At 43.3% G+C, this 26,557-nt stretch overlaps 1 protein-coding gene across 2 annotated transcripts in view; it reads right to left on the bottom strand.

Annotated features, from left to right (window-relative positions):
- PINX1 (PIN2 (TERF1) interacting telomerase inhibitor 1) overlaps window positions 1–24,682 on the bottom strand; it is a 65,850-nt gene extending 41,168 nt beyond the window's left edge. Inside the window, exons 1-6 of one of the 2 annotated variants that reach the window (XM_055428048.2) lie at window positions 24,551–24,682; window positions 19,429–19,538; window positions 17,240–17,332; window positions 15,319–15,397; window positions 9,846–9,938; window positions 3,538–3,611 (exon numbers count right to left, since the gene is read on the bottom strand). In XM_055428048.2, coding sequence (XP_055284023.2) covers window positions 3,538–3,611; window positions 9,846–9,938; window positions 15,319–15,397; window positions 17,240–17,332; window positions 19,429–19,538; window positions 24,551–24,569 — 468 coding nt within the window. In that variant the 5' untranslated portion in view covers window positions 24,570–24,682. Of the gene's footprint in view, window positions 1–3,537; window positions 3,612–9,845; window positions 9,939–15,318; window positions 15,398–17,239; window positions 17,333–19,428; window positions 19,539–23,426; window positions 23,997–24,550 lie in introns of those variants that run through there. The other variant, XM_055428049.2, reaches the window with a different exon arrangement.
- Between the last annotated feature and the right edge of the window lie 1,875 nt (window positions 24,683–26,557).

Here is a 26,557-nt window from a genome sequence, read left to right as displayed (position 1 = left end):
AGGAAAGGATAGAAGATAAATCAAAAGAGCTCCCTTCAGTTTCCCTTCAGTCCTTAACAAAACCCCCAAGGAGCAAATGGCTGGAGGAAAGATCCTCTACCAATAAAGAGAAAAAAACAAAGAAATGCCTTCAAGCCAAGGGGGATCCTTTCCTGTTTCTGAAGAGCAATAATTTATCCTCTGTTGATTAACAGACCACTGATAGAACAGGCACCAGAAAGTCAATACCGAGCTCTTCTTGCTTTTATCAAAAGCTGTGCTCAATAGAAAATCTCGCTCTGCAATGCTTCCTCCTCACTTGGAACGATTTCACCCGCACTCTGAATTAGACGAGGCCAGCGAGGAACCTGACTGAAGGCACTATTTATACACCTGCAGACAGGCAGCTGCCCACTGTGCTACTCATTCTCTAAGCTTCTTACCCTTCTCTGTGCCCTTGCAGGCAAAGCATGGAGAAGGAGGGCTTGGAGTATCAGAGGAATACAAGCTCCTACAGAGGACAGATACGAGTATTCACATATCCAGGAGACAGGAAGCACATCTTAGACACGCTCAGTATATACTGCCAAACACACTCAACAAGGCAGTCCAAGCAGCTAGTCTCCACTACGCAATTCCACTCTTGCATACCCAACACTGCCCAGCTTTCTCACTTGCAGGTAAGTGAAGGATTACAAACTAGCAGTCTGCGTCCAGTGAGATCACCGACACCATCATCATGGTTATTATTTTGTGAATCTTGCACACTTTCAGACCAGGCTATGAGTTTCCCTGATTCCTGTCATCTTAAAGTCAGACTACTCACACATTTCCAGTCACATGCCTGGACCCACTGGCACTTGAGTTCGAGGCCTGGGAAGAGCTGTTACTCATGGTACATATTCTTTTTTGTGCTGTGTCTATTCAGAGACTCCTGCCCTTTGGGCCCAGGTTTGGGCCCATCGGTTTTCCCTGTAGCTGTTTCTAACTTCTCCAGCAGTAGTGTTAATGATGCCCTAGTCTGTGCTGTCCCCCCAAGGATTAACGTATATATCAACAGCTGAGTTCAATTCAACAAAAACTTCGTTGGGAACCTACTCCATGGTGGGCCTGGTTCTAGATGGTATGGAGTACAAAGCTCCTGCCCTCATGGAGGTTCCTGTCCACTAAGGAAAGACAGACGGCACAAGTGAACTATTTAGTACCTCAGATGGTGGTAACTGCTAAGGAGAAAAATAAGCACAGGAAAGGGGATTACAGTATCAGGGATTTTTGTTGCTATTGTTTGTATTTTCTGCTATAAATGAGGGTGTCAAGGAAGGCCAGCTGAGGCGACATTTGCACACAAATGTGAGCTGGGGACAAGCACTCCATGCAGAGGAGCCACCACATGCTGAAATTCAAGGCAGGAGCCCTCCTGAAGTGCTGGGGGAACTGGAAGCAGAGCGACAAGGGCAGAGCCGGGGGGAAGCAGCCGAGGATGGCAGTGACCGTGAGAGTGTGAGAGGGCGGGAGGTGTGGTCACGCAGGCCTTCGGGCCCCTGTGAGGACCATCTATTTCAACTCCACATTGTTTCACTTCTTAAACACAGCAAACAATGCACACTCACCTCCTGGGAAAAGGACATAAGTAGATAAAGTCAAAATCGCCCACATACCTGAAGATAAGGAAGAACAATAGGAGTAATGGTCTCTCTTTTGTAGTCTAGGAAAATGTAAACCTTCAAGTCAAGTACCATTTCAAATGTGAGTATTTCGTGTGTTCGCTTTCCTCCAGGATCAGGGAACCTTAGACCCGGAAGTGCTCACACGCACACAGCTCACGCTCACCTATTACAAGACTCCCTCCAGGAAACCAACCACGCGGTACATCCTGCACAGCTGGCCCGCTCTGCCAGGCCACACTGTTTCCTTCCTCTGAGGAGAAATCTTCCTATGAATTTCACCCACCAGTTCTAGTCTGTTCTCTGAAGTTTACCAAACCAATCCGTTCCTTTCCTAGAGGACCCCTGAAACCATTCACACGCTTGAAGTCAGGGTCTCTCTGTAGTCCAGGCAGAATTTCCTAACTGCTCATCTGCTAATTCCTGTGCAAAACTTGCTTTCCAGACCGCTTCAGCCCAACTGCCACGCTCTGAACACATTCTTATAAAATACAGCACCCAGTTCAAATACAGTCATCAGTGCGGAAAACACCCCAAACATCTGTTGCTTCCAGCTGCTCTTAAAGCCGCCCAAGCCTGAACTCAGGACAGTTACCATACTGCATTTCTTATTTTGACTTAGGTCAAACTTGTGGTCAGTTTACATGTTCCCAGCCTCTAAGTTAATTCTCATTCAGATGAATTTTTTTTCAAAGATACAATGAGATTTTACACATCTTCACAAAATTTGATCTTTCTGGCTTTGGTCAAATGTCACAGCTCAGAGAGATTATTATGGATCTTGATTCAAAATCAACGGTTAACACGCTGAGAAAAATTACTGAAGTCATCACTGCTGGCAAAAAAATACAGACCTAAAATGTGTTAATGAGCTTGTTTGTGGGCTTAGTTTAAATTTACTGCTAAACAAAAGGTGCTTCCTTGTAAGATGACCTTAGCAAACTCTAAGCTGGGAAAGCAGCTCAACTCCTGAATGGCGATGCCAGGTCCGGGGGAGGAGGGGCTGCAGAGTGACAGACACTTGTAGGAGGAAGGGACATTCAAATTCAAGAGTCCACCTCCAGCAAACCACTTAAAAAACTCAACCCAACTCACAGAAAAGAACACGAAACTTCAGAACTAATGAGGAACAGCCAACCAGCCAGGGACTTCACTGATTGTCCAGTGGCTAAGACTCCGGGCTTCCAATGCGGGGGCCTGGGTTTCCATCCCTGGTCAGGGAACTAGATACTACATGCTGCAACTAAAGATTTAATGTGAAATCAATCAATTAATCAATCAATAATTCTTTTTTGTTTTTAATTTAACCAACCAAAAAAGAAAAGTCTGCTTGGAAGTTAGTTTTCAGATTTGACAATCAGCAAGAAATGGGAGACACTAAAAAACTATTTCCATTAGTTCCTATCTGGTTGAACTTCCTGATCCATTTTTTTTTTCCTTCTCTCAATTTTTCCCTCCCCCACATTCCCAGTTTCCTTCCGCTATCCAGCTTGTTTCCTGTTTCAGCCTTATCTCTAGAGAAAACACTCCTAAACCACGCAGAGGCTCGAGAGTGAGCCCCAGCATTCCAGATCTGTTTCTCTGAACAACATGCCTCTGGCTCAGGCGTTTGGCAAAGGGTGTTCTTCCCAGAGGTCAGTCTAGTCCACACTCCAGGAGGAAAACACCCCAGATAATACACATTCTTTCTAAGGCTCCTTGTAATCTATCAACTGTTATTATCATCTATCAATTATTATTAAAAGGACCACATTTAGCCTTTGTATGAAGCCTCTAAAAGTTTTTTTGGGTAACCTTGTCTGGAAAGTACTATTAGTAATAAACATAAATAGCTCTATATACAGTTGAAAATCAGTGTTGAGACAAAATGTATCAATCGTATGTGGTTTAATACCTCAGGGGTCCTCTTCTGTCTTTTTCCAAAAATGCAGTCAAGATCTGTTTGGCTCCGAGATGAGAGATCCTTCCCTAGAAATACATGATGCCTTCAGTAATACATTCTAGAATAAGGAGCACAAATATAAACTATGAAACTGGGTTTTGGAAATAAATAAACAATTTTGTAAACGACCAACTTTCTCTTTCCGTTTCACAGACTGTTGTTCAGTTGCTAAGTCTTGCCTGACTCCTTGCAATCCCATGGACTGCAGCAGGCCAGGCTTCCCTGTCCCTCACTATCTCCCAGAGTTTGCTCATATTCACATCCATTGAGTCAGTAACACCATCCAACCATCTCATCCTCTGCTGCCCCTTTCTCCTTTTGCCTTCAATCTTTTCCAGAATCAGGGTCACACTGTTTAATCACTAAATACAATTAATTAAAATTAAAAATCAAACAAGTGAACCAGAACCCCTGACTTCCTCTTAACGATACAAACAAGCCTGAGGATGCAGGTGGAGAGGAAAACTAAATTCTCAAGCTAGCTCTACTACTGGTACACGTTCAAGGTATAATTTCTGGGACTCTGGGTTCCCTTAGTAAACAGTAAAATTACGTTACTTCAAAGAGACAGGAGTTATACTCAATGAGGGTTACAAATGCAGAATAAAAATATGCTGCTAGGATACATAGCTCCAAAACCCCACCTGTGCACAAGAATGAGAATATCCTATATTGACACATACAAGCTCAGTAATTAATTGAATGTATGAACTTTTTTTATAAATGCAAATAAAAACTGCTGCATTAGGGTGAAAAGTTTCAGACTTTTTCTGTTTGTTTTTTTCACTGTAATAGTGCTCTCATTTTAAATAAAAGGATAAGTAATGAGTAGGAAATTAAATGGCTTCTGGCAAAAATGGTATCCAAAGGATCCTTGATTCTTATTAAAAACACTAAACTCTTTAACTTAATTTCAAACCCACAAACCAACTAATTTAAAATTCACTTCTATGGAATTTCCACTTCTACTGACAATACTGTGTGAGCAGCCAACCAAATCTATTCCCATTTGTCAACTTCATGGTAGACGTATATATAAAGTCTTGAAGCTCTGGGGGAGTGAGGCTCTGGGTTAGACACAGGAATCTGTCTTGAGTTGGAAGCCTGAGTTCCACTGTCACGAATTCAGTTATCTTCTTGGCTTCCTGCAGCAACCTGACTTGACACAGCACTGTCATGACCCAGAAGGGTTCCAGTTCACTGGCTATCGCTGGGGCATTCAAATATGATATTGCTCAGTGACTCCATGAAATTAAAAAAAAAAAAAAAAACACCCCGCAATGTAATGCAAAACCAGGTGCCAAAACCAGTCTCTGAGGCTGCTGTACCAGACTCATAAGTTCAGTCAGTATGACCTGTTCCCACCTGGAGGGCAGGCTCTGCACTGCTCTCACCTCTCTGCCTGAGCTGGAAATAAAGAAAGCTTCCTGGTTCTAGCTGGTTAGTCCATAGAGCCCAGATGATCCCAGAGCAAGCCTACTCACGAGCAAAATGAAACCTCCAGATGGGAACACAGACAACGAACCGGAATAGTGGAGAATAAAGCTGGCCACTGAGGGGAGACGTGGACAACCCTCAGGAGGGCTGAGGTCTGTTCTGAGCTTAGTCCTCAGTGCAGAGAACATTCAGGGTGGCAGCTTCTATTTCAGAAAAAGGAGTTGTACTGGGATCAAAATATGTAGTGGCCACCCACCCCTAAGCTAGCTTCTGAAACGGAACAGACGCCCTAAAAGAAATGCAAATGACAGTCACTTTTACAGCAACTCAACTAAAAAGAATGCTGGAGGGGTTAGAAAGGGGGGGATGAACATGCAAGATCACAATTCTAAAACAGGATGTTGAAACATGAACACGCAGAGATGAAAAATGAAGCTAAAAATCAAAGGGAAAGCTGTTAAGCTAATAAGAGAATGTACCAATGAAGGTGCAAGTGTTTCTAAAGTTTTGGTGACAGGTTCTTGTATCAGAAATGCTTATCCTTTAGCAAAGTTCACTTAAGCAAATGTGGAAACCAGGACTGTTACAGGCCTTGCTCTGGATTTGATCTGGAAAACAAAACACAGAGAAGAATTAGGAGTCAGAGACCAAAGGAAAGGAACTCAAAGGCAGATGAAACTGTGAAGATGGAAGTGATATTGAAACAGTTATTAGTTAATGGTCCTGGTTGAATAGTTTATAAATGTTATAAAATTATGGCCATTTTTGAATACAATATGTATATTAAAAATGAGTTTGAAAGTTACTGGTCTCCATTCTCAATCATGGTCAAATCACAGCAAATACTGTTGATGAACTTCTCTCTTAGAGAAAAGGACATCAAAAAATTGAACAGAATAGGTAATATATGACATCTGCCTGGATTTGGTTTCTGTACCCACTAGTCTTCAACTGGCCACAATATTCCAAGAATCAAGGATAAAAGAGATTCCAGTAGCCAAGCTGATGTAACAAAGTCATGAAAGAATGATCTGATTCTTTCAGAGAACAGCACTTTACTTATGATCATTTTAGCTGTTTTTCTAATAATGAGGACTTTCAGGTGTTCCCGTCTATCAATATAGCAATTTGGAGAGAAGAATATGACCGCTACAGCCAGACTCACAACACCAAGAAGTCCACATGGGAAGCAAGCAAAACTGTAAACCACCAACACAAGAGCTTAAGAATCATGGCGATGTAGAGCCTCTCCCAGTGTAAGGGCAAGAGTCACGCAGAGCCCGACAAGTGAGCCCTATGTTATAGCCAGAGCTCAAAAAGCTGACTTTTTCAACTCATAGTAAAGGCACAAGAGAAAGGAAATGCAGGTTGAAAAATACACCAGTTAAACAAAAAACACTGAAGCGTTACATAGGTAGCTAGCTTCACTTGCTTCAAAAATTTGCATTCCCCAAACAAGAAGGATAAAACAATTATATTTTGACTTTGTTTTTTTAATGAAAACATATAGAACTGATAATAAGCCGAGGAACGGAAGATTAGGAAACTTCTCTGAAAGGGTAATAATGTCAGAAAATCAGGAAACCTGAAAGAATTGAAACGAGATGAAATGAGATCCTCACAACTGATAATAAGACAGGTGGAATATTTGTTTAAAGCCTGCAATGGTGCTCCTTTACACTTAAATGTCAAAAGAGCCAGAAGAAGTGGAACAGCCACCTCTAGCAGAGTCTGGTTGCAGGGAGCCAGCCTCGACAGGACACGAAAGCCAGCGCCAGACGAGCAGCCGCCCGCCGGGACACGCGAGAGGAGCGCGAGCACTTTCCTTGCATAAGGAGTGAAGTATCACAGACTGCTACAGGAGACAGAAGCCTAAATGCAATGAAGCCGCACAAGTACTGTCTCCACAGCCTTCCACCCACTCAGCCACCGCACGCCTGGGAGCAAAAAGCTGGGCTCTCTGGACAACCGCTCCCTGAGCGGCTTTGGAGAAAGTGCCATCTTCCCTAATTTTCTTTCCTCTGCAGATACAGCCTCACCAAATGTTTTTTAGATTAAAAGAAACTACCACTGAGTTTAGGCCCTTAAACAAATATGGGTGAAATTTAAATCTTGAAATTATGTAATAAATTACGTCGAATCTAAATTATAAACTTAGGATGCGAGAAAGGAATAATCATGTATCAGAACTAAAATGCTACAGCCAATATTTAAGCAGTAACAGTTTACAATACTGTTTGCTGCTGCAATCTCTCTGCAGTGAAATGTTTATCTTCGTTCTTCACACCAAGCTAAATAGAATGCTACCTTTTCGTGTTTTGGGTTTCTGGGCCACCGACGGAGCTACAATATGAACCCTCCTCATCCAGTGAGTGAGTTACTGTAAAGAAGAACAGATCCCTGAGCTAAAATCCTTATCATCCCTTATGCTGAACACCCATGATTTCCAATATAATGGCATCGTTTCTGATAAATTCTAAAAAAGGACCTAGTTTAGAACTCAACAATGACTTAAAAAGATCTTTCATTTCACAGAAAAAGGACCCTGAGGCTGACAGAAGGAAAGAGGTTAAGCGATTTGTCTGAGAGAGCCACAGGCAGAACCCAGTTTCCCGTGGTCTCAGGTCGTCTGCCGTGGAGGACACAGAGGTTACCACTCACATTCAGCGGCAACAGATGCTCTACAAGGCAGACTTCTGTCACTAAGTTAAAGAACTGCAAAATGAACTCACACTGTGGACTCTTAAAATAGATGCCAACTGATTATTTCTGCACTACCTGGATTTCTGCCTCTTCCTGTGTGTTCTCCTGATTTCCACTCTGCTTTTCCTCTGTTTTCCCGCTCAATCTTCTCTGCTACCTTTGTAATATATCTTGAATTGTCTTCCCTGTATACCAATGCCTCCCTTCTCCCCAAACAAAATTAATAAATAAGCAAACCTCATATTATTTTATTTTTAAGATTTTTTTAAGTCTTCAATTGAATTCATTACAATATTGCTTCTGTTTTATGTTTTTTGGTCCTGAGGCAGGGGGGATCCTAACTCCCTGGCCAGGGAATGAACCTGCACTCCCTGCACTGGAAAGCAAAGTCTTAACCACTGGACCACCAGGAAAGTCCCACAATCTTCATTTCAAAAGAGAGCAAAAGAAGGAAGAACACACCAAGCAGGCTGACAGGGTGAGCTGGCAAGTGGATGGCTTAACTAGAAACAGAAAGAAGACACTCCCGGCATCCACAGATTAAAGTAGATCGAAGAGGTTTATTCTGGCTTCAGCAAATGCTTCAGGTGAAATCATGCATGCAGACTGCCATAAGAAGAAGATTCTATTTGCAAAAGTGGAAGCTTAAAAGGCTGCCATGCTATCCAAAAGTACAGGGCATTTTTAATTTCATTTATTTGCTCAGCACCCTTCTGCTGTATCTATTTTTTTTTTCCTATAGGGTCTAATGAAAAGGAAGGATATTTCAGGGATGGGGATGAAGTGACCATTTAGCCCCTCCTGAAAAGGACTGAGGATCCACCAAGGACTGTTTTCTGTCCTGCAGCAGGTCAGGAGTGGAGAGAACCCCTGCTCAGAAGCCAAATAGGAGAATGACAGAGAAGGTTCTATCCTGCGAGCAAGAAGAGGAGCTAACGTGATGAGCTAGATGACCATGGCTGCCGGGAGACGGAAGGGAGAAGCGCCAGTCTCTCTCTACACACATCCCCAAAACAGATCAGCTCTGCCATGAGCCCTCCCCCATGCCGAGCCCAGTATACCTTGTGGGGTCCTGCTGAGGACCACCATGTTCAGTTTACAGCAGTGGGAACTCCAGCTCCTACTGCTGTTCAGGGGGTTCTAGGAGCCAGGGAATCCCCAATCACGTCAACAAGACTAAAGCAAAGAGGTGCGCTTTTCCTGATATACAGAGGTAGAAATATACATCCAGTCCTCCACAGATGAACCATCACAAGGTGACTAGGTAACATAATTATCATCATACTTATACTTTAAGTATATTAATATAATAAACAGGGGTTTGTACCTGGGAAGTATGCTTAAAACATAACAATGGGAAAGTATCTGGGGAGTTGATGAAGTCACGTTAAATGGTTTCTTTCCGATACAAGACTGCCACCTCCTGGTTAAAGGAGACAGCTGCACCCACGACTGACCATGTACAGCCCTGGAACCGGCGTAGGGAGGTGGCGATGGAGGAAGACAAGTTTTCTAACACTACCCTTGCAATGACCATGGAACAGTTAAGTTTGCATTACATGAAACAGAGAAACGGTGTGGAACGATAGAAGAGTCAACTCGGGAGTGAGATCTTTTATACCAGAGAACTCAATATAGAGACCACTCCATGAATGTTTATGAATCTCATATAGATTCTATATGATTCTCTACATGGGTCCATTTTAAGAGCTGTTCAACACCAAAATTAAAACTCTAAAAAAAGCTTAATGCAACTAAGAGAAATGTAACTGAAAGTACTGAGCAATAAATTTAGCCACATAAGTCTGTCTTCTCCTCTAAATATTAATAGCAAGTTAACTTCCACGCTCAGCTTTGCCAGAGGACTTGCACGCAGTCTCAGGGCAAAGCTGGGGCCCACCTCGACGTGAGTGAGGCTGCAAACGCACTCTAACAAGACCCCGGTGACCCACAACAAGTGTGGACACCCCAGCACTGCTGTGGATCGAGCCAGCCAGTGAGTCCCTCCTGTTCCATTTTGTACAGAAGACAAGTGATGCTGGCGAAGAGCTAAAAATGCTCTAAGAAACCCAGATGTGGACACAGAGATTTAAAACAAATACAGAAACGTGCGATTTTACCTTTTGTGAATTTCATATAGTGAACACGGTTTTTGGAGATTTTGGACTTCTCTTCAAGACTGAAAGACTTCTTTTCCTTGTTGTCTGGGGAGTCTTTAAAAAAAAAAAAAGGATGAAAAGCGTTACGTTAAACTCTCTGCATTCCATTCTCAATCCCCTATGGTGACAGTCTTGTCTAAATAAAATCCTTAGGAGCCTTATCATTTATTACTGCGCTGTAACCAAAGGTTAGAAATATTCTTAAACTGTGTACTACGGATCAGGCAAGGCTATTCTCCAGAAATTTATACCATCCTGGACGAAGAGAAATGAAAATTTGTGTTCACACAAAACCTCCACATGAATGTTCATGACAGTTTTATCTGTGACAATAAGATACTGGAAATAAACCAAAATTCCTTCAGTGGGTGAATGGCTAAGCAAATTCTGGTACTCCCTTACGTGGGAACATTGCTCCACCATAAAGAGGAAGGGGATATTGATACTGTGTGACAGCCTGGATGGACTTCACAGGCGGGCAACTGGCGGCGTTATGCTTACGTGGAAAAAGTCAATCTACATATAAATGATCCACTCAGACATTCTGGAAAGGAAAAACTACAGAGATGGAGAACAGTGAAAGGTTTAAAGGAGACAAGGATGAAAGTGGAGTTTGGAAGCTGGAGGGGTAAGGTGGGTACAAATACAGAAAGGCAGCATGAGGCAGCTCCTTTGTGGTGATAAAGCAATTCTGTATCTTGAATGTGGTGGTAGCTACATGAATCTATACATGTGATAAAACTGCACAATTAAATGAAGGCTAAAAAAAAAACAAACTGGTGAAAACTGAATAAGAACTGTGGTCTAGTTAACAGGCAATACCAGTGTCAGTTTCCTAGTTTTGATACCATGCCATGGCTCTATTAGATGCCATCGTTGGAGAAACTGGATGAAAGGTATTCAGGACTCTTTCTACAACTATTTTTGCAATTTCCTGTAAGCCTAATATTGTTTCAAAATAAAAAAGTTCTTTTAAAAATTGAGTAAAGGTAAGACAGACTAATGACAATCCAAAAACAGATCAGAGATGAGATGAGGAGCAGAGCTGGCACTGAGCCACCACCTCAAACTCCAGATTTAGCTGGAGGCTCACCTTTCAGGGTAAAAACAACAATAAAAGCAAATCACTGAGGAATGAAGTCATGTGGTTACATTCCTTTGACAAGAGAGGAAAATGTCGGGGAGAATGTAGTCCCTCACCTGAAATATCAAAGCAACTAGATTGGGGCGAGAGTCAGTGACAGGATTCTAACGAGCTGCCTAAATGCCCTCATCTTTAGCTATTTGTCAAATTCAAGTAGCAGAAAGAGAACGTCATAGGTACAAAAGAGACTGAATTTTCCTATAGTTATATCATAAGGAAATATATAAATGTTAGATTAGAGAAAGGAGAAAAAAAGAAATTTTCACCTTAATACTGAAGCACAACAAGCACATGCTTGTTTAACATGATTAAACATGTTAACTAATTCTTCCCAGGAAATTACAAAGTAAGTCTCCGAACAACATAAAGGTAGATGCTTCAAGCTTTCAGATTAAGCATGGCTTAATCACATCAACAGCCTGAAATATTCTCCACAATCACTTCCCAAGAACAACTTGCAACTTTTTTCCAAGGCATCCTACCTGTAAATTTCTCCTGCTCTTTTTGCAGCAAAAAACTTCATATAGCACACTACATTCTCAATTTTGATGTTCCAAACACAAATCGCCGAGCAGCGTACCAGACTGAAGGTGTTTTTACCAACGGAAGGCTTACTAAGTACTAGGTGCTGGGCTAGGCTTTCCATGCATTCCTGCATTGCATCTCACAGCCCTGGGAGACAGCTGCGATGATTATGAAACCAACCTCACAGGACACTGAAGCATGGAGGGTAAAAGAGACCCACTGAGGGAACCGGAAGCCAGGCGGACACGCGTGAGAGCGCACACCCGTAACCTGTGCACTGTGTCCCCGCAGAGCTGAGCTCACACTTAGGGGAGCAGAGAACCTCCTGGGAGCCTCACCACCGTCCCAGAGCGAACCTGAGCCCTGACACATCCTAGGGCGCCAGTTTCTACCTGCCTGTCCACACGACGCTTACCTAAAGCTGCTCTGTCCTGGGCAGACACATCACTCTGGTCCTCCTCCCACTTTACACCAGAGGAGCATGGGGCTCCTTGCACCAGGATCAATAAGGAACAAGCTGCAGTGCTGGTGTCAGGGAGGGGTCCTTTCAGCAAAGCCAGTTCCCTCCCCACCCTATCTATCTCATCAAGAGAGGCAGTTCCAAAAAGGTTTTACCATTCTTACAACTATTTATCAAAACTTGCTTTTCTTGGTTTTGTTAATTGTTGTTCAGTTACCCAGTCTTATCCGACTCTTTGTGACCCCATGGACTACAGCACGCCGGGCCTCTCTCTCCCTCACCATCTCCCGGAGTTTGCCCAAGTTCAAGTTCATTGCATTGGTGATGCCGTCCAGCTGCCTCATCCTCTGATGCCTTCTTTTCCTTCTGCCTTCCATCTTTCCTAGCATCAGGGTCTTTTCCAATGAGGTTTCTGTTATTGCATCAGACAACCAAAATACTAGTTTGCTAATTATAACTTATTAATTAGCAATGACAACTGAATCCAAAGGAAAAATATTTACATATATGCCTTGAGGTTACTAGAAATAAACCAAAAATGTATACGTATTTGTTTCGTAGCAGAGAAACATGACAAGGTGATGAGTTTTTTAAAATTCAAGCAAAAATACATTAATACAAAATATCATGGGGTACATGCAATGGAATTATTTCAGAGGAAAAGAAACTAGAAAACATAGTATTGCTGAGTATTAAAGGACTCGCTTTTCTATTTCTAAACAGAAGACCATGGATATCAAATTGCTCTCGTATTAAATACCTACTGAACACATTTGGGACGATGAAAAGCTCTTATTTTCAAAAGTCGATATTTCCCAAATAGGCCAGATACACATTCTTTGCAACTATTTAAAACTACGATTAAAAACATTATAGATGTCAATCTAAAAATGTGAGAGAGTATCAGCTCAGTTCAGTTCAGTCGCTCAGTCGTGTCTGACTCTTTGCAATCCCATGAACTGCAGCACACCAGGCCTCCCTGTCCATCACCAACTCCCAGAGCCTACTCAAACTCACGTCCATTGAGTCAGTGGTGCCATCCAACCATCTCATCCTCTGTCGTCCCCTTCTCCTCCTGCCTTCAATCTTTCCCAGCATCAGAGTCTTTTCCAGTGAGTCAACTCGTCGCATGAGGTGGCCAAAGTATTGGAATTTCAGCTTTAGCATAAGTCCTTCCAATGAACACCCAGGACTGATCTACTTTAGATGGACTGGTTGGATCTCCTTGCAGTCCAAGGGACTCTCAAGAGTCTTCTCCAACACCACAGTTCAAAAGCATCAATTCTTTGGCGCTCAGCTTTCTTTATAGTCCAACTCTCACATCCATACATGATTACTGGAAAAACCATAGCCTTGACTAGACGGACCTTGTTGGCAAAGTAATGTCTCTGCTTTTGAATATGCTGTCTAGGTTGGCCATAACTTTCCTTCCAAGGAGTGTCTTTTACTGTTTTTCAAATTGCCTTAGAGGCTCTGGAGCAAAAAATCCTCATCCTAAACCACACCTTTGTGGATGACAAGCTATCAGCATCCCAGTTTATTTCCAAAAATATTTTAAATCACAGGGAACAAAATATCTGATAGAAGTAAAAAGAATTTCTTAAAACCATGAGGTAAGTCCACCAAAAAGCCAAGCTGAGTCATACGTTAACTACTTGAGATAGGATAATTTAAAAAAATAAAAATTTAAAGACTATAGAGTTTTCTTGTGTCCCACAAAGAAATAAGGGTTATTTCTAAAATTTTTGCAAGATTATATGAAGAAAATAGTTCGGAATCTATTTAGTTGAAAGGCAAACTGTGTAATTAGGTAAGCAATCTTAAAGAACTAAAAATATTATAATAGAAAAATAGGTTACTAGGTTATCCTATCAGCTTTAATTCAAGTAATATGACCAAATATTCATCTGGATGAAGATACTGTATTTACCAAAGATGATTTGGCAGAAAAATGATCTCAGCTCTCCAGGTCCCTGGCCACGTTTTCCCTTAAAGGAATATTCTAAAGGCTTTTCAGTACTGGGACTGGCAGTTAGCAAAGCCTGGTTTTGGGGGTGGGAGGAGAAGGGGACAGCAGAGAATGAGATGGCTGGATGGCATCACCAACTCTGTGGACATGAGTTTGAGTGAACTCCGGGAGTTGGTGATGGACAGGGAGGCCTGGCGTGCTGTGGTTCATGGGGTCGCAGAGTCGGACAGGACTGAGTGACTGAAAGAAGAGCTAACCCAGAGACAGAGCTAACAGCACCGTACCTATCACAGGGAGACAGCACCCTCTAGTGGTCTTGAGGTGAGTCCACGGGTGGACGGAGTTTAGAGTTGGGGCATTGTGCCCAGGGGACATTCGGCGATATCAGGAGATATTTTTGTCACACTAGGGAGAGGGTGCAAATGGAGTCCAGTGGCTAGCGGTCAAGGATGCTGCTAATCATCCTAAATGCAGAGGACGTGCCTCACAGCAAAGAATGATCTGGCCCCAAACATCAGCAGTGCCATGGCTGAGAAAGGCTTTACAGGCTCTTGCGATAATCCACAGGAAATACCAGCTGCTCAGACCACGTTGGTTATAATGTAGGTGACAAGAGGAAGTCAGGGTCTGCATATATTTCAAAGGCAGAACCGACAACAGTTCTTTCGCTGGAACAACTAGAAGGATGAAGCCGACATCAACTGAAACGGGGACGATGGTGGACGAAACGGGGATGATGGTGGATGAAACGGCACGATGGTGGATGAAACGGGCTGTGGGGTGTGCGGGTCCGACAGCGTGCCGGGTGGGGGCTGGGGAGGCGCAGGATTGAAGTCTGGACATGGTGCATTCCGGGGGTCGAGGAAACCCTGATGGAGACACTGAGCAGGGGGCTCGATACAAGTCTGGGGTTCAGGAGAGAGGGTGAAGCAGTAGAGAGAAGTGTGGCAATGGTCACCACATTCCCCTGGGAGACCAGATGGCATAATACGAGTGCAGATGAAAGATGATAAAGGCCTGAGCTGCAGGACCCCGGACATTGTAAGGCCGGGATAAGGGAACTGCAGCAGAGAAATTTAAACTAAATAAACTGATCTTGTCATTCTCAAACTTTTAACAGGGAGAAAAAGCCTCTGCTTACGACTAATGTTAATTCAATGCGAGTACCCGGAAATGTAAACAGAAATGACCGTTTGTGATAGCTACAATCAGTTAACTTTCAGATATGACACTAATAGTTAAAAAAAAAAAGTTGATAAAAACATTTTATATTGAGATTCAGTGCAGTTCAGTCACTCAGTTGTGTCTAGTGGATAAAAAGCAAAGGTTTCCCCACCTGCTGTTTCCTGCCCATGGCAAGTGTTTAGCTGGGCCAGAAGCTGGTTAAAATCATCTTGATGAGCAATCCAGTTGTCCTGAAAAATACCAAAAAAATCAATTAGAGGCAAATCTGTTATTTACCTACGCTGAGATAAGATATATTTTGGAACCAAGGAAATCTGTGAATTTTTAAGTGTTTCACCAAAATATTACTTTATAAACTTGAATGAAGAAGAAACAGTATAAATTTGAACTGTAACATATCTATTTGTTGTTGTGTCTGACTCTCTTGCGACCCCATGAACTGCAGACCACCAGGCTCCTCTGTCCATGGGGTTTCCCAGGCAAGAATACTGGAGTGGGTTGCCATCTCCTTCTCCAGGGGATCTTCTTGACCCAGGGATCAAATCCCAGTCTCTTGCCTTGCAGGCAAATTCTTTACTACTGAGCCACTGAGCATCTTGGAAGCTTAAGCCCTGATTTCAAATATGGGTAATTTATCAAGTCAACTTATAGTCAAATAAACAGCAGGCAACCTTTGTGCTAAATATTAAAGCAAAACAAAAAACTTTTTTTTCCACACTAAGAGAAAATTATGTAGGTTAAAGGAAAAAAGCAGGGATAGATTTGAGTTCTCTGTGCTTTGCTTTTTTGAGCCTATATGCTAATTCTATTTGCTTATATCCATCCCAGTTTGAGAAAACACCGCTGGGGAAGGGTGGGGGAAGGGCTCCAAGTCCCCCAGATCAACTAGCACCCACTGATAAGGTGCTCAGTTAGTAAGTTCAACATAACAAAGAGAATCTGACTTTAAAACAGAATGAGCATCTCCAGAATAATATCAACTTGCAGGGAGCAGGGTTTCCCTTTAGGAATTTGCCTCATAGGTACTTTTCAAAGAATGCTTAAATACGTTATCTTTGAAAATGTTCAAGCCTATTGAATAGGCAATGCTTCTCCTAAAAAATAAAGTATATATATATATATATCCACCTCTAAAAAGCTACCTGCAAAATCAACCTTATGTAAACTCTTTTTAAAAAACTGTCCACGGTGTGTTTTTAACAGATGAAAATACAGAAGATGTCGCTACGCACTCCGCCTACTAAGTGTTTGAGCTGTGAACCTTCCGAAGCACTGGCCTGGGATTTTGTCAGATAGTGCCAGCATTTGTTTCAGTTTGACTGAGGTATAACTGACATAAAACACTATATTAGTCTTAGGTGTACAACACCATGATTTGACAAATGCATGCACTCTTCCTTTAGTGGTTTAAGCTTTCAGCTGTTAGCCCAAACCATCTTAGCTGCTCCAGTCCAGCACTCAGAGCTACTGAACAAACCAAAGTAATTCAATTCACCTAAAGTAATTCTCCAGATTTTCTACCAGATTCTGTCAGCTGCAAAAATGTAAGAACAGAGCTTTCAGTTTAGATACCTTCTAAAGCAAGCAATGACACTAACAATGAATGGCAGGGCAAGCCATGGGCTTTTTTCAAAGTGTCAGTGTTTACCAGGAAATGCGAATTATCTCAACTGCTATACACCAACAGTCGGAAACAGACAATGGGACAAGAAAAGAATGGTACTCTCTTGCAGTATTTCTGAAACAAAATGCACCAAGTTTAGCAATATAAGCTAATATTCCAACAGAGGTCAAGATGAAAATTCCTCTCCTGAAGTACAAAAAAAAAGCCACTTTTTGCAAAGTTCAGCAATAAGGCTACTTGGAATCTTTTATGCATAAGCAATAAGGCAAAATGATTGCATGTTACATGATGCACAGCAGCTTAGTCACTGGCTTGTTATCCAAAACATGAACTGTACATTCTTGATTAGCTTAAAACTGATCAATCACTTTGACTGGATTAATTTTTTTTTAACACTGACAAAAATTACAACGATGCAAGGAAGCCCCCAGCAGACACACTTGCTCACTTCGTTACTGACAGTAGCTCCCAGGCCCAGGTGGTTATTTTTGACTTGAACTTTAATATGATCAGTGGCTCCTTGCTCCTGAGCCCCTAAACCCTGTGGAGAATAAACATAAAGAGAGTTAGCATTTTCATCAGGAAAAGAAATTACCTCTCTCTTCCTTCATTAACTGACTCATCACTCACATTAGGAGGCTTTACCCTTGTCCTCAAATAGGACAGTCTAGTGGAGTCTTTCAAGATATGCCTGTAACACCAAGGATGCACTTACAGAGCCGAGCTGTGCTAAGCCGCTTGTCGCGTCCAACTCTTTACAACCCCATGCACTGTAGCCCGCCAGGCTCCTCTGTCCATGGGATTCTCCAGGAGAGAATACTGGAGTGGGTTGCCATGCCCTCCTCCAGGGGATCTTCCAGACCCAGATAGCAGATCTGTGTCTCTCATGTCACCGGCATGGGCAGGCGAGTTCTTTACCACTAGCGCCATCTGGGAAGCCCTGCACTTACAGTAATGAATGCAATTCTTCAACCTGAGGCTCGCTTTAAAGACCATGGAGACACTAAAGAGAACATGCCTTTTCTTGATGCGCAAAAGCAGAATGCTACTACCAAACGAACAGAAGCCCATCAGAGGCATTACAAGTCCGTGGCACTTCCCATCAAATAATCCTACAAAACAACCCTGGGGAAGGGGACCCCAAGTCCCCTGCATTGTTAACACTCATTTGTCAGGTGTCCCTGAGCACCGGGTGTACTAAACGTCGCCCATGGTGGCTCGAGTAGGGTGGATGGAGGAAAAAACAAGAGCTATAAAGGGCCAGATCTCAAGGACCTTGGACATTATGGGAGGAATTTGGATTCTATTGTTGTTTCTTTGAGGGGGGCCATGCCCATGGCTTGCTGGATCTTAGTTCCCCAGCCAGGGATTGAACTCGTGTGCTTGACAGTGAAAGTGCAGAGTCCTAATCAACGACTGCCATGGAACTTCCAGGTTTTATTTCTTTAAAACAATGGGAAATCACTGAGCTTTTAAGCAAAGGAATGACATGATATAATTTCTATATTTTAAAAGCTCACAATGGCGGCTGTAAGGCAAAGGCCCAGAGAAGGAAAAGAAGCGAGGCAGGGCAGCAGCTGAGAGGCAGCTGTGTTGATCAGGACAGACAGTGGTGGTGCTGGTCCAGGACAGGGCCCGCACAGAGAAATAATGACTGGAGGTGCAGGAAGTGAGTGAGGTGGTGGGACCAAGCACCACTGCCAGGTTTCTGGCTTAAGTAAATAAACCCTTGACAGGGTATATTTGCAAAAATGAGGAAAACTTGAGAAGGAAAAGATTTCGGGGGGATCAAAAAGTTTTATAATAAAAATAATCAACTTAAGATGCTAACTCAAGTAAAACTGCCAAGCAGGCTGATGAATTTATAACCTTGGAGCTCAAAGGACAGACCTGAATCTGAACTAGATATAGAAAAGTGAAACTCTCATAATTTAGGTAATTCAAAGCATGGCATAGAATGAATGAGCTCACCCAAGCAGAGGACAGAAAAGGGCCTGGGGCTGAATCCCGAGGAATTCCAAAGCTCAAGGGTCTAGAGGAGGAAGAGCCAGCAACACATTTTGGGGTGGGTGGTAAAGCAAAAGGGAAAACCAGGACAGAGGGCAGTATCGTGGAAGCCAAGACAGAGGTATTTCAAGCAGAGGTAGTCAGTGACACCCAATGCTGCCAAGGGATAAAGTGATGTGAGAACCAAAAAAGGATCTACTGGGTTTGGAAACAAGCTCTTTAAAGACCTTGGCAAGAACCGTTTAAGTATAGAGATGTCAGCAGAAGCCCTACTTGAGCAGGGAATAAATGAAATGTGAGGAAAAGGAGAAAATGTGTAGTCCAGTTATAAGGTTGAATAAAACTTCACTCTAAGCAACATAAAACTCTGATGGTTAAGTGTGATTCCAAATGCAACCAACTAAAAGGCACCATCTACGAAAATCAGAGCAGGTTAAGCGATAAACAAAGACAGCTGGCATTTATGTTCAACTCTGATTTTCCTATCACAACGTCTTTAAAATTTCGCTATTTTTCCAAAATCACTTATTGATCCAAAATAAATTTCTCCCAGTCTCCTAAGCAAGATATAATCTCCTAATCGATAATTTCTCTGCATGGCTCCAATTCCTTTGCTCTTCTTCAAGATACCTTTCCTTTAGACCACCCCATCTTCTCCAGCATCCTCTGGCCAAACTTGGAGTCATCGTTACTCCACGCAGTGTTTCTTGGATCCACAGCCCACTTCTGCTTCCGCCGACCTGTCAATGACAAAGTATCACATCAGCAGCTTATCTTTCAAACCTGGAAAACACCTCACAAACACACATACCTATGGCATACACACGATACTTCTATAAATGCAACATACACTGTTTTATTAGATACAGATATCAGATTTGGCATCCACTGGGACATAGTATCAGCTTGGATCATTTATCCTGGTTTCCCCAAAAACTCTATAATTTGAACATACAAATTTTTTTTTTTTTAAGTCACTCAGTCGTGTCCGACTCTTTGCGACCCCGTGGACTGTAGCCCCCCCAGGCTCCTCCGTCCATGGGACTCTCCAGGCAAGAGTACTGGAGTGGGTTGCCATTTCCTTCTCCAGGGCGTCTTCCTGACCCAGGGATCAAATCCAGGTCTCCCGCACTGCAGGCAGACGCTTTCACCTCTGAGCCACCAGGGAAGCCCCTGAACATACAAATTGATCTTGGAAAAGTGAAATAAAAATGTTTCCTCCAAATGTGACAAATCGAAATACATGATGTACCGTCAGTCGGGCCTTCCATTCAGCGATTGGCAGCAACGTAAGGCACCTGTGACCAAGGTCACCACCACCAGTCATGACACACGGTAAGTGCCAGATGCATCCATATACTCTCCGTTTCCACAGTAACCCAGTGAGGGGAGGCAGTCTGATCTCTACTTTTCTGATGAGAAAATCTGAGGCCTTCAGGAGGCATGTGCCTAATACCCCCAAGCAAGGACCAGAGTCTTTATACAAACCAACAAACCAAGGTCCTACCAACTCCAAAGCCTACATTCTTAATCCGTAGCACACAACTGTCATGAACCTGGGGAGACTCAACCTCCATGTGACCTACAGACACTAATCTCACTGAAACACCCCACAGCCATATGTGACCCCTTCTCTGAACTCACACGATAAATCACCTGTTTCTTTTCTTGGGCATCTATTGAATACCCCTCTGTATCACGGTTGTTTATATCCGTCTCTTATGTTTGTTATTCTGCCATAAGCTCTTTAAGGCTCACATCTATGTTCTTATTCTTCTTATGCTTCACTGCATTTGCCCATAGCAGGCATTCAGGAAAAACATGATTGAATACATGAATGACTGAGAAACCAAAAAAAGGAGGGAAGGAAGAAGAAAGGCGACAAGAAAAGAGGAAAAGGGAAAAAAGGAAGATAACTGAATTGAGGAAACTGCTTTGAGTCCCTGCAACTTGCTTCTGTATTTTAATGTATATAACTAACTGACCATTAGAAACTCAAACTTACCACTACACTTTTAAGGAAAATGATAGCAGAGAAAAAGGACTCCAGAAGTTTATCACACAAGCATATGAAACCCAAAAGTAAACGGTGGCCAAGTGGGAAATCTCGAGGTCAAATGTCATCATCATTTTACCTGCTGAACCAATGGAAGCAGAGTACCAACAGCGGCTCATGCCTCAGCCATGTCCTAATTGATTCACTGCATGTGAAACCAATACAGAGATTCTTAACTATCCACATTGTAGCAAAAACAGGTAAACCTTTACAGGCATGCAGGCAGAAAAAGCCTAAAAAGGAAAAAGAGCTGGGCTCAGAGGTATCCTGTTTCGCAGGGAAAGGGGGACCCCAAAATGCTACTAAGGTGACTAAGTTACCACTTCACTTATCTTAGTAAATACACAGCCTCACCTTGCCTCTGCTAACTAACAGCATATGAGATGAGCCTGCCTAACTAGGGCTCTCTCTACAAGGCTGCTTCCGGGTGCATGTTGGAGCGCATGTCTCCAAACTAGCAATCGGCCAGGGGTCTCTGACTGGGGCTTGTGTGAAAGAGACACTTTTGAGAATGACTGTGCCCACCCTCTGCAATAAAGCCGGCATACAATTTATGTCACAAACGCATATACTGTTATGCTGGCACGAGAGACTGGAGAGTCGGCCGAGGTCAGCTTTTCTTCCCCAGGGAAACGGCAGGTATCTTCAACCGACAGAGTGCACACATACGTACTCAGCCGTGTCCGACTCCGTGCGACGCCATGGACTGTAGCCCGCCAGGCTCCTCTGTCCAGTGGATTTCCCAGGCAAGAATACTGGGGTAGGTCACCATTCCCCTCTCCAGGAGATCTTCCCAACCCAAGGATCAAACCTGCATCTCTTGTGTCTCCTGCACTGCAGGCAGATTCTTTACCAGTGTACTACCTGGGAAGCAATGGAGTAGGGCAGTGTTTCCCAAGTAAGGATGTTAAAGGCAGGGGAGGACTCAGGATAGAGTGTCCTGAATCTGCAGAATCACTCTTTGGGATGAAGGGGGTAACCATCTTCTAGCAGAGACTCCTCCTATATGGAGAGCTAGCCAGATATTTTCAGGGTAACCCCAACAAACAACCCGGCACATAAGAGGTGCCAGGTCTAATCACTCCACGCCCAGTACCACAAAGTTTATGCCAGGATTCAGCTTACTCTGAGAAGTGTTTTTTTTTTTGAGTGCCAAGAGCCAGAGGCAAAGTTTTGCCTTTTTTTTTTGTCCAAAGACACTTTCAGATATTCAAGACCTCAAAAAATATACCCTCCACCTATGTATTCTGATTAAAACATTTTTTGAGACATAGATTAAGGCATAGGTTAATCTCGAAATAGAGTCAAGATTAAGGAAACAGCAGCATAAAATTGTAATGCAATGACCATTAAAATCTGTTAATGATAGTGCTGTCATTTGATTAGAAAATGTAATAATTGCAAGTGTCAAAAACTGGTCCTAATAAAATGTGGGTCTAAGACTCCAAGTTAAATAAGGACTGAGAAGTGAGAGTGATAAATGAAATTTTTATCTTATGTTTTGGTAGGCTAGACATCTTACCTTAAATAGGGGAAAATCAATAAAATGTATTTGACTATTAGAGAAATGCAGGATAAAGGATGTTTTTGAGAAGCATAAAGAAAACTACTAGATTTTTAAAACAGGAATAGATGCCCGTGAAGATAAAAGAGAGCACAATCTAGTCCAAGGGCAAGAGAAAACAAAGGAAACAGCATACTTACTGAAGGGAAAATATTAACTGAAGGTTAATCAGCAGGAAAAAGGAGGTTACAAAACTGTATCTACAGAATTATTACAGTTTTATAAACTATCAGAGAAAATAACTGCTGGGTAGTGAAATGGCGGGCTGGGATTTCTCTAAGCTTCTGTTTTCTCACTTCTAAAATAAGAACACCAGTCCTAACTGTCTAATCACAGGGGATGCCACTAATTTAGTAAACCATATTAAAAGGCAACACAAAATATTAGGTTGGCCAAAATACAGGGTATGGAAAAAACTTGAGTGAACTTTTTGGCCAACTCGATATTATCAATCATTACGCCAAAGATTTGAAAATCCAGAGACATGGGGTTGGGGGGAGAACTGAAAATACTCTCTTGAAATCCTGCAGTCTGAATTACTGATGTCCACAGATGGCACCATGCACCCATATTTTGAACTATTTTCACATTCACCATCTCATTGACTTTTTTAAGACAACTTAGTGAGGACCATAATCAAAGATGTTTTTAATAGCTCCAGAGAAACTGATCATGGAAAGAGACATAAATGAATAGAACTAGGGCTAATGTTTCCACGTACATGCTGAACTAAGTGTACATCAGAGAATATTAAAACCAGAAGAGATTTAGCCACGCTGGTTATACAGATGAAGAAACAGAGCCCACAGGGTCACACGAACACATACATACTCTGTTCTATAAGTCCTTATTTAAAAAACAATAGTAGTTCGCTGACCCTAGTGACAAGAATGTAAAGAAACAGCGACAACTAGATCAATTTTGTCACTTTCTACCCCAATGCCTTGGGGTGAATTATTTTCCTCTGAATCTCAACTTCACCCCTGTAAAATCTGAATGGTGTCTTACCCACTTAGTTTCCTGCTTCCATTCCTCCACCTCTTTAGATGAGAGGATGCCAAAAGCATTTATTTCATGGAGTCCCTATGTAGTTGCTGTTGGTCTGTGAAACAGACTGTTTCTGGTCCTTGTTCACTGCTGCTGTTGCTGCTAAGTTACTTCAGTTGTGTCCGACTCTGTGTGACCCCATAGACGGAAGCCCACCAGGCTCCCCCGTCCCTGGGATTCTCCAGGCAAGAACACTGGAGTGGGTTGCCATTTCCTTCTCCAATGTGTGAAAGTGAAAAGTGAAAGTGAAGGCGCTCAGTCGTGTCCGACCCTTAGCGACCACACGGACTGCAGCCTACCAGGCTCCTCCATCCATGGGATTTTCTAGGCAAGAGTACTGGAGTGGCTTGCCATTGCCTTCTCCGCCTTGTTCACTAAACACTTTCAAAGTGACCGGTCGGCTTTTCAGGACCAAAGCACGACTGCCCTCTGGTGGCCGGTAGCCTTAACTACAGGTGCCATTCAAAAGTTAAAAAGCCGCTCCAAAGGAAGGAAATTGACGAACTTCACAAAATAATAATGAATGTCAAAGGCAAACCCAGGCACCGCGGGCGTTGCGGCCAACACTCCTCTCAAAGAAGACCGTTACTAATTCCAACTACCAAAGTCACAACCACCACGATTTTATTTAGAATCACTCATTAGCCCTGCCTCCCCTAAAAAACACTAACTTCCAGTGTTTACTGCTTCTAAGCTCTTTGCTTTTCTTTTTCTTGATTCAATACATCTTCAAGGACGGGCTTTCACTGCTGGCCAAACAACTTTTTAGCCAGATTACGCTGAGGCCTGGGAAGTAAGACCCCCCCCCCCACTGGAACCCACCGCCCACGTGTCCAGGATTGAGAGCGAGGACAAGCGTCCTAAGTGGACACTCGGTCTCATCAGCAGCCCTGTAGCTAACTTTCCAGGAAGGCTGAGCTGGGAAATCTCCGCGGCAGCCAGGGAGAGCCGATACGGGCTTCCAGGACCCCGGGCCCCCGGCATTCTCCGGCCCACTGCGCGCCGGGGACCCGCGCCGTCTGGCCAGCGTGTCAGCCGGAACCTTCACCCTCGGGCCCTACGGAGCCTCCGCGCCCAACACTCACGCTCAGCCAGCATCGACATGTCGCCGAGCCTGTGGCGCTGCGAACGACCGCAATTACCGCACGGCCGGCCCGAGGAGAAGCTGAAACCCCCGGACTCGCACGCCGGGGAGACGCAGCGGCGGGCGGCGCGCTCTGATGGCGTCACGAAGCGCGACTCGCTCCTGAAGCGCGCGGCGGCGAGTGGGCGGGGCGCGGGCCGCGAGCACTGCCTGTGCGAGGGTGCTGGGTGGACTAATGGTTTCCGAGGCTTGTTCCAGCTTCAGCGCCCCGTGTGTCTGTGAAATATCTATGCGGAACATCCACTAAAATGAACCGTTACAAAGTTTGGGTGTTTTTTTTTTTTTAAGTTACAGAATCTTGGTATTTTTAAATTGTCAGCTGGAAGTTCTGGTGGTTCAGACGGTAAAGAAAATGCCTGCGAGGCAGAAGACCCGACTTCCATCCCTCGGTGGGGAAGATCCTCTGGAGAAGGGAATGGCTCCCCACTCCACGATTCTTGCCTGGAGAATTACATGGACGGAGGTGGGCTGTAGTCAGGGCATGGAGTCGTGAAGAGTTGGACTCGACTTTAACTATTTTACAGTAGAAACTGCACTTTTAAAAAGAAGGTGACAGTGTGAGACATTCCATTCTATTCTTTAGTCTCATGGCAGACCCGCATAGAGCAGGGCTTCCCAAACTTTAAAGTGCAACTAAATCACCTAGGAATCTTGTTGAAATGCAGTTTCTGGCTCAGCAGGTCTGGAATGGGGCCAGTGATTCTGTGTTTCTAACAAGCTTCCAAGAATATGGCTGATGATGGCCCTACTTTGTATAGCAGGCCATCGAACAACCAAAGGCAGGAGGGAACTCACAGTTAAGATATACTCTTTTCTTTTTTTTCCTGTTCAAGAAAAATACTTTATGAAGAACACTTTAGATGATGGTGATAAACACTTTCAAAACACTTCAAAGAACTGAACCCAGATGATTTAGGTAACTCGTTTGTGCTATTCCCCTACCTTCAGGCAAGTAAAGACCAGTATCAGGGACTGAAGGTCACAACTTCTTTTCTACACCTCTGGTAAGTCTCATACCCAACCTTGCTACCCCCACCCCACTGTCCCACCCCATTACACACTTACAGTTGTAAAAACTAGCTACACATTTCTGTACAATCACAAAAAAGAATTCTTATGGGTTGCGTTACATCTTTATTTTCTATTCCAGATATATCACTAACATTGTATCTATAAAGGAAATAAAGCTGAGTCTTGCCAGTTTAATTTAGCTCATTTCTAAGCAGCACTGGAGGGATACAATGCAGGGCTGGCGAATGCAGAACAGTCAAAGAACAGTGACAAAGCCTAAGTTCTGCTGCCAGCTTGGAGTGAGCCCTTGGGCAAGTCATTTCATCTCGTCTGATAGCTCCTTCCAATCTATGAGGGGCTTCCCTGGTGGCTCAGCTGGTAAAGAATCTTCCTGCAATGCAGGAGACCTGAGTTCGATCCCTGAGTTGGGAAGATCCCCTGGAGAAGGGAAAGGCTACCCACTCCAGTATTCTGTCCTGGAGAATTCCATGGACTGTATAATCCATGGGGTCACAAAGAGTCGGACACAACTGAGTGACTTTCACTTCACTTCCAATCTATGAAAAAATGATGAGCTCTGGGATCATTTCCAAAATCTGAAAGATTTTCAGAGAATTACTTTAATCAGATCTAGTTGCTATTACCCAAAGAATGAAAGGCTCATTGCTCCTGGAGGATTTCTCCTGCAGTCCTGGCCGTGTCTTCCTTAGTCCCCACGAGGAACACAAGTTGAGATCCAATACACTGGAAATGGTTGCTTGATGAGATTTATTTACCCATTGTGGGAGATGGGGAGTGTCCGGTTTTGCCGGGTTCTTCCCCCTTCAATCTGCTTATTCCATCCCATTTCAGTTGCTTATACTGCCTCTGAGTAGGAGAATGTGTCAGTCATACCGGGTTGTTTTTTTTTTTTTTTAAGATTTTTTTTTTTTGATGT

Source organism: Moschus berezovskii, chromosome 7 (assembly GCF_049115385.1).
Source record: "Moschus berezovskii isolate FMDL1 chromosome 7, NW_MosBer_1.0, whole genome shotgun sequence".
Lineage (NCBI taxonomy): Eukaryota > Metazoa > Chordata > Mammalia > Artiodactyla > Moschidae > Moschus > Moschus berezovskii.
The sequence above is the reverse complement of the archived record's forward strand: the minus strand, read 5'-3'. Positions and strand labels throughout refer to the sequence as shown.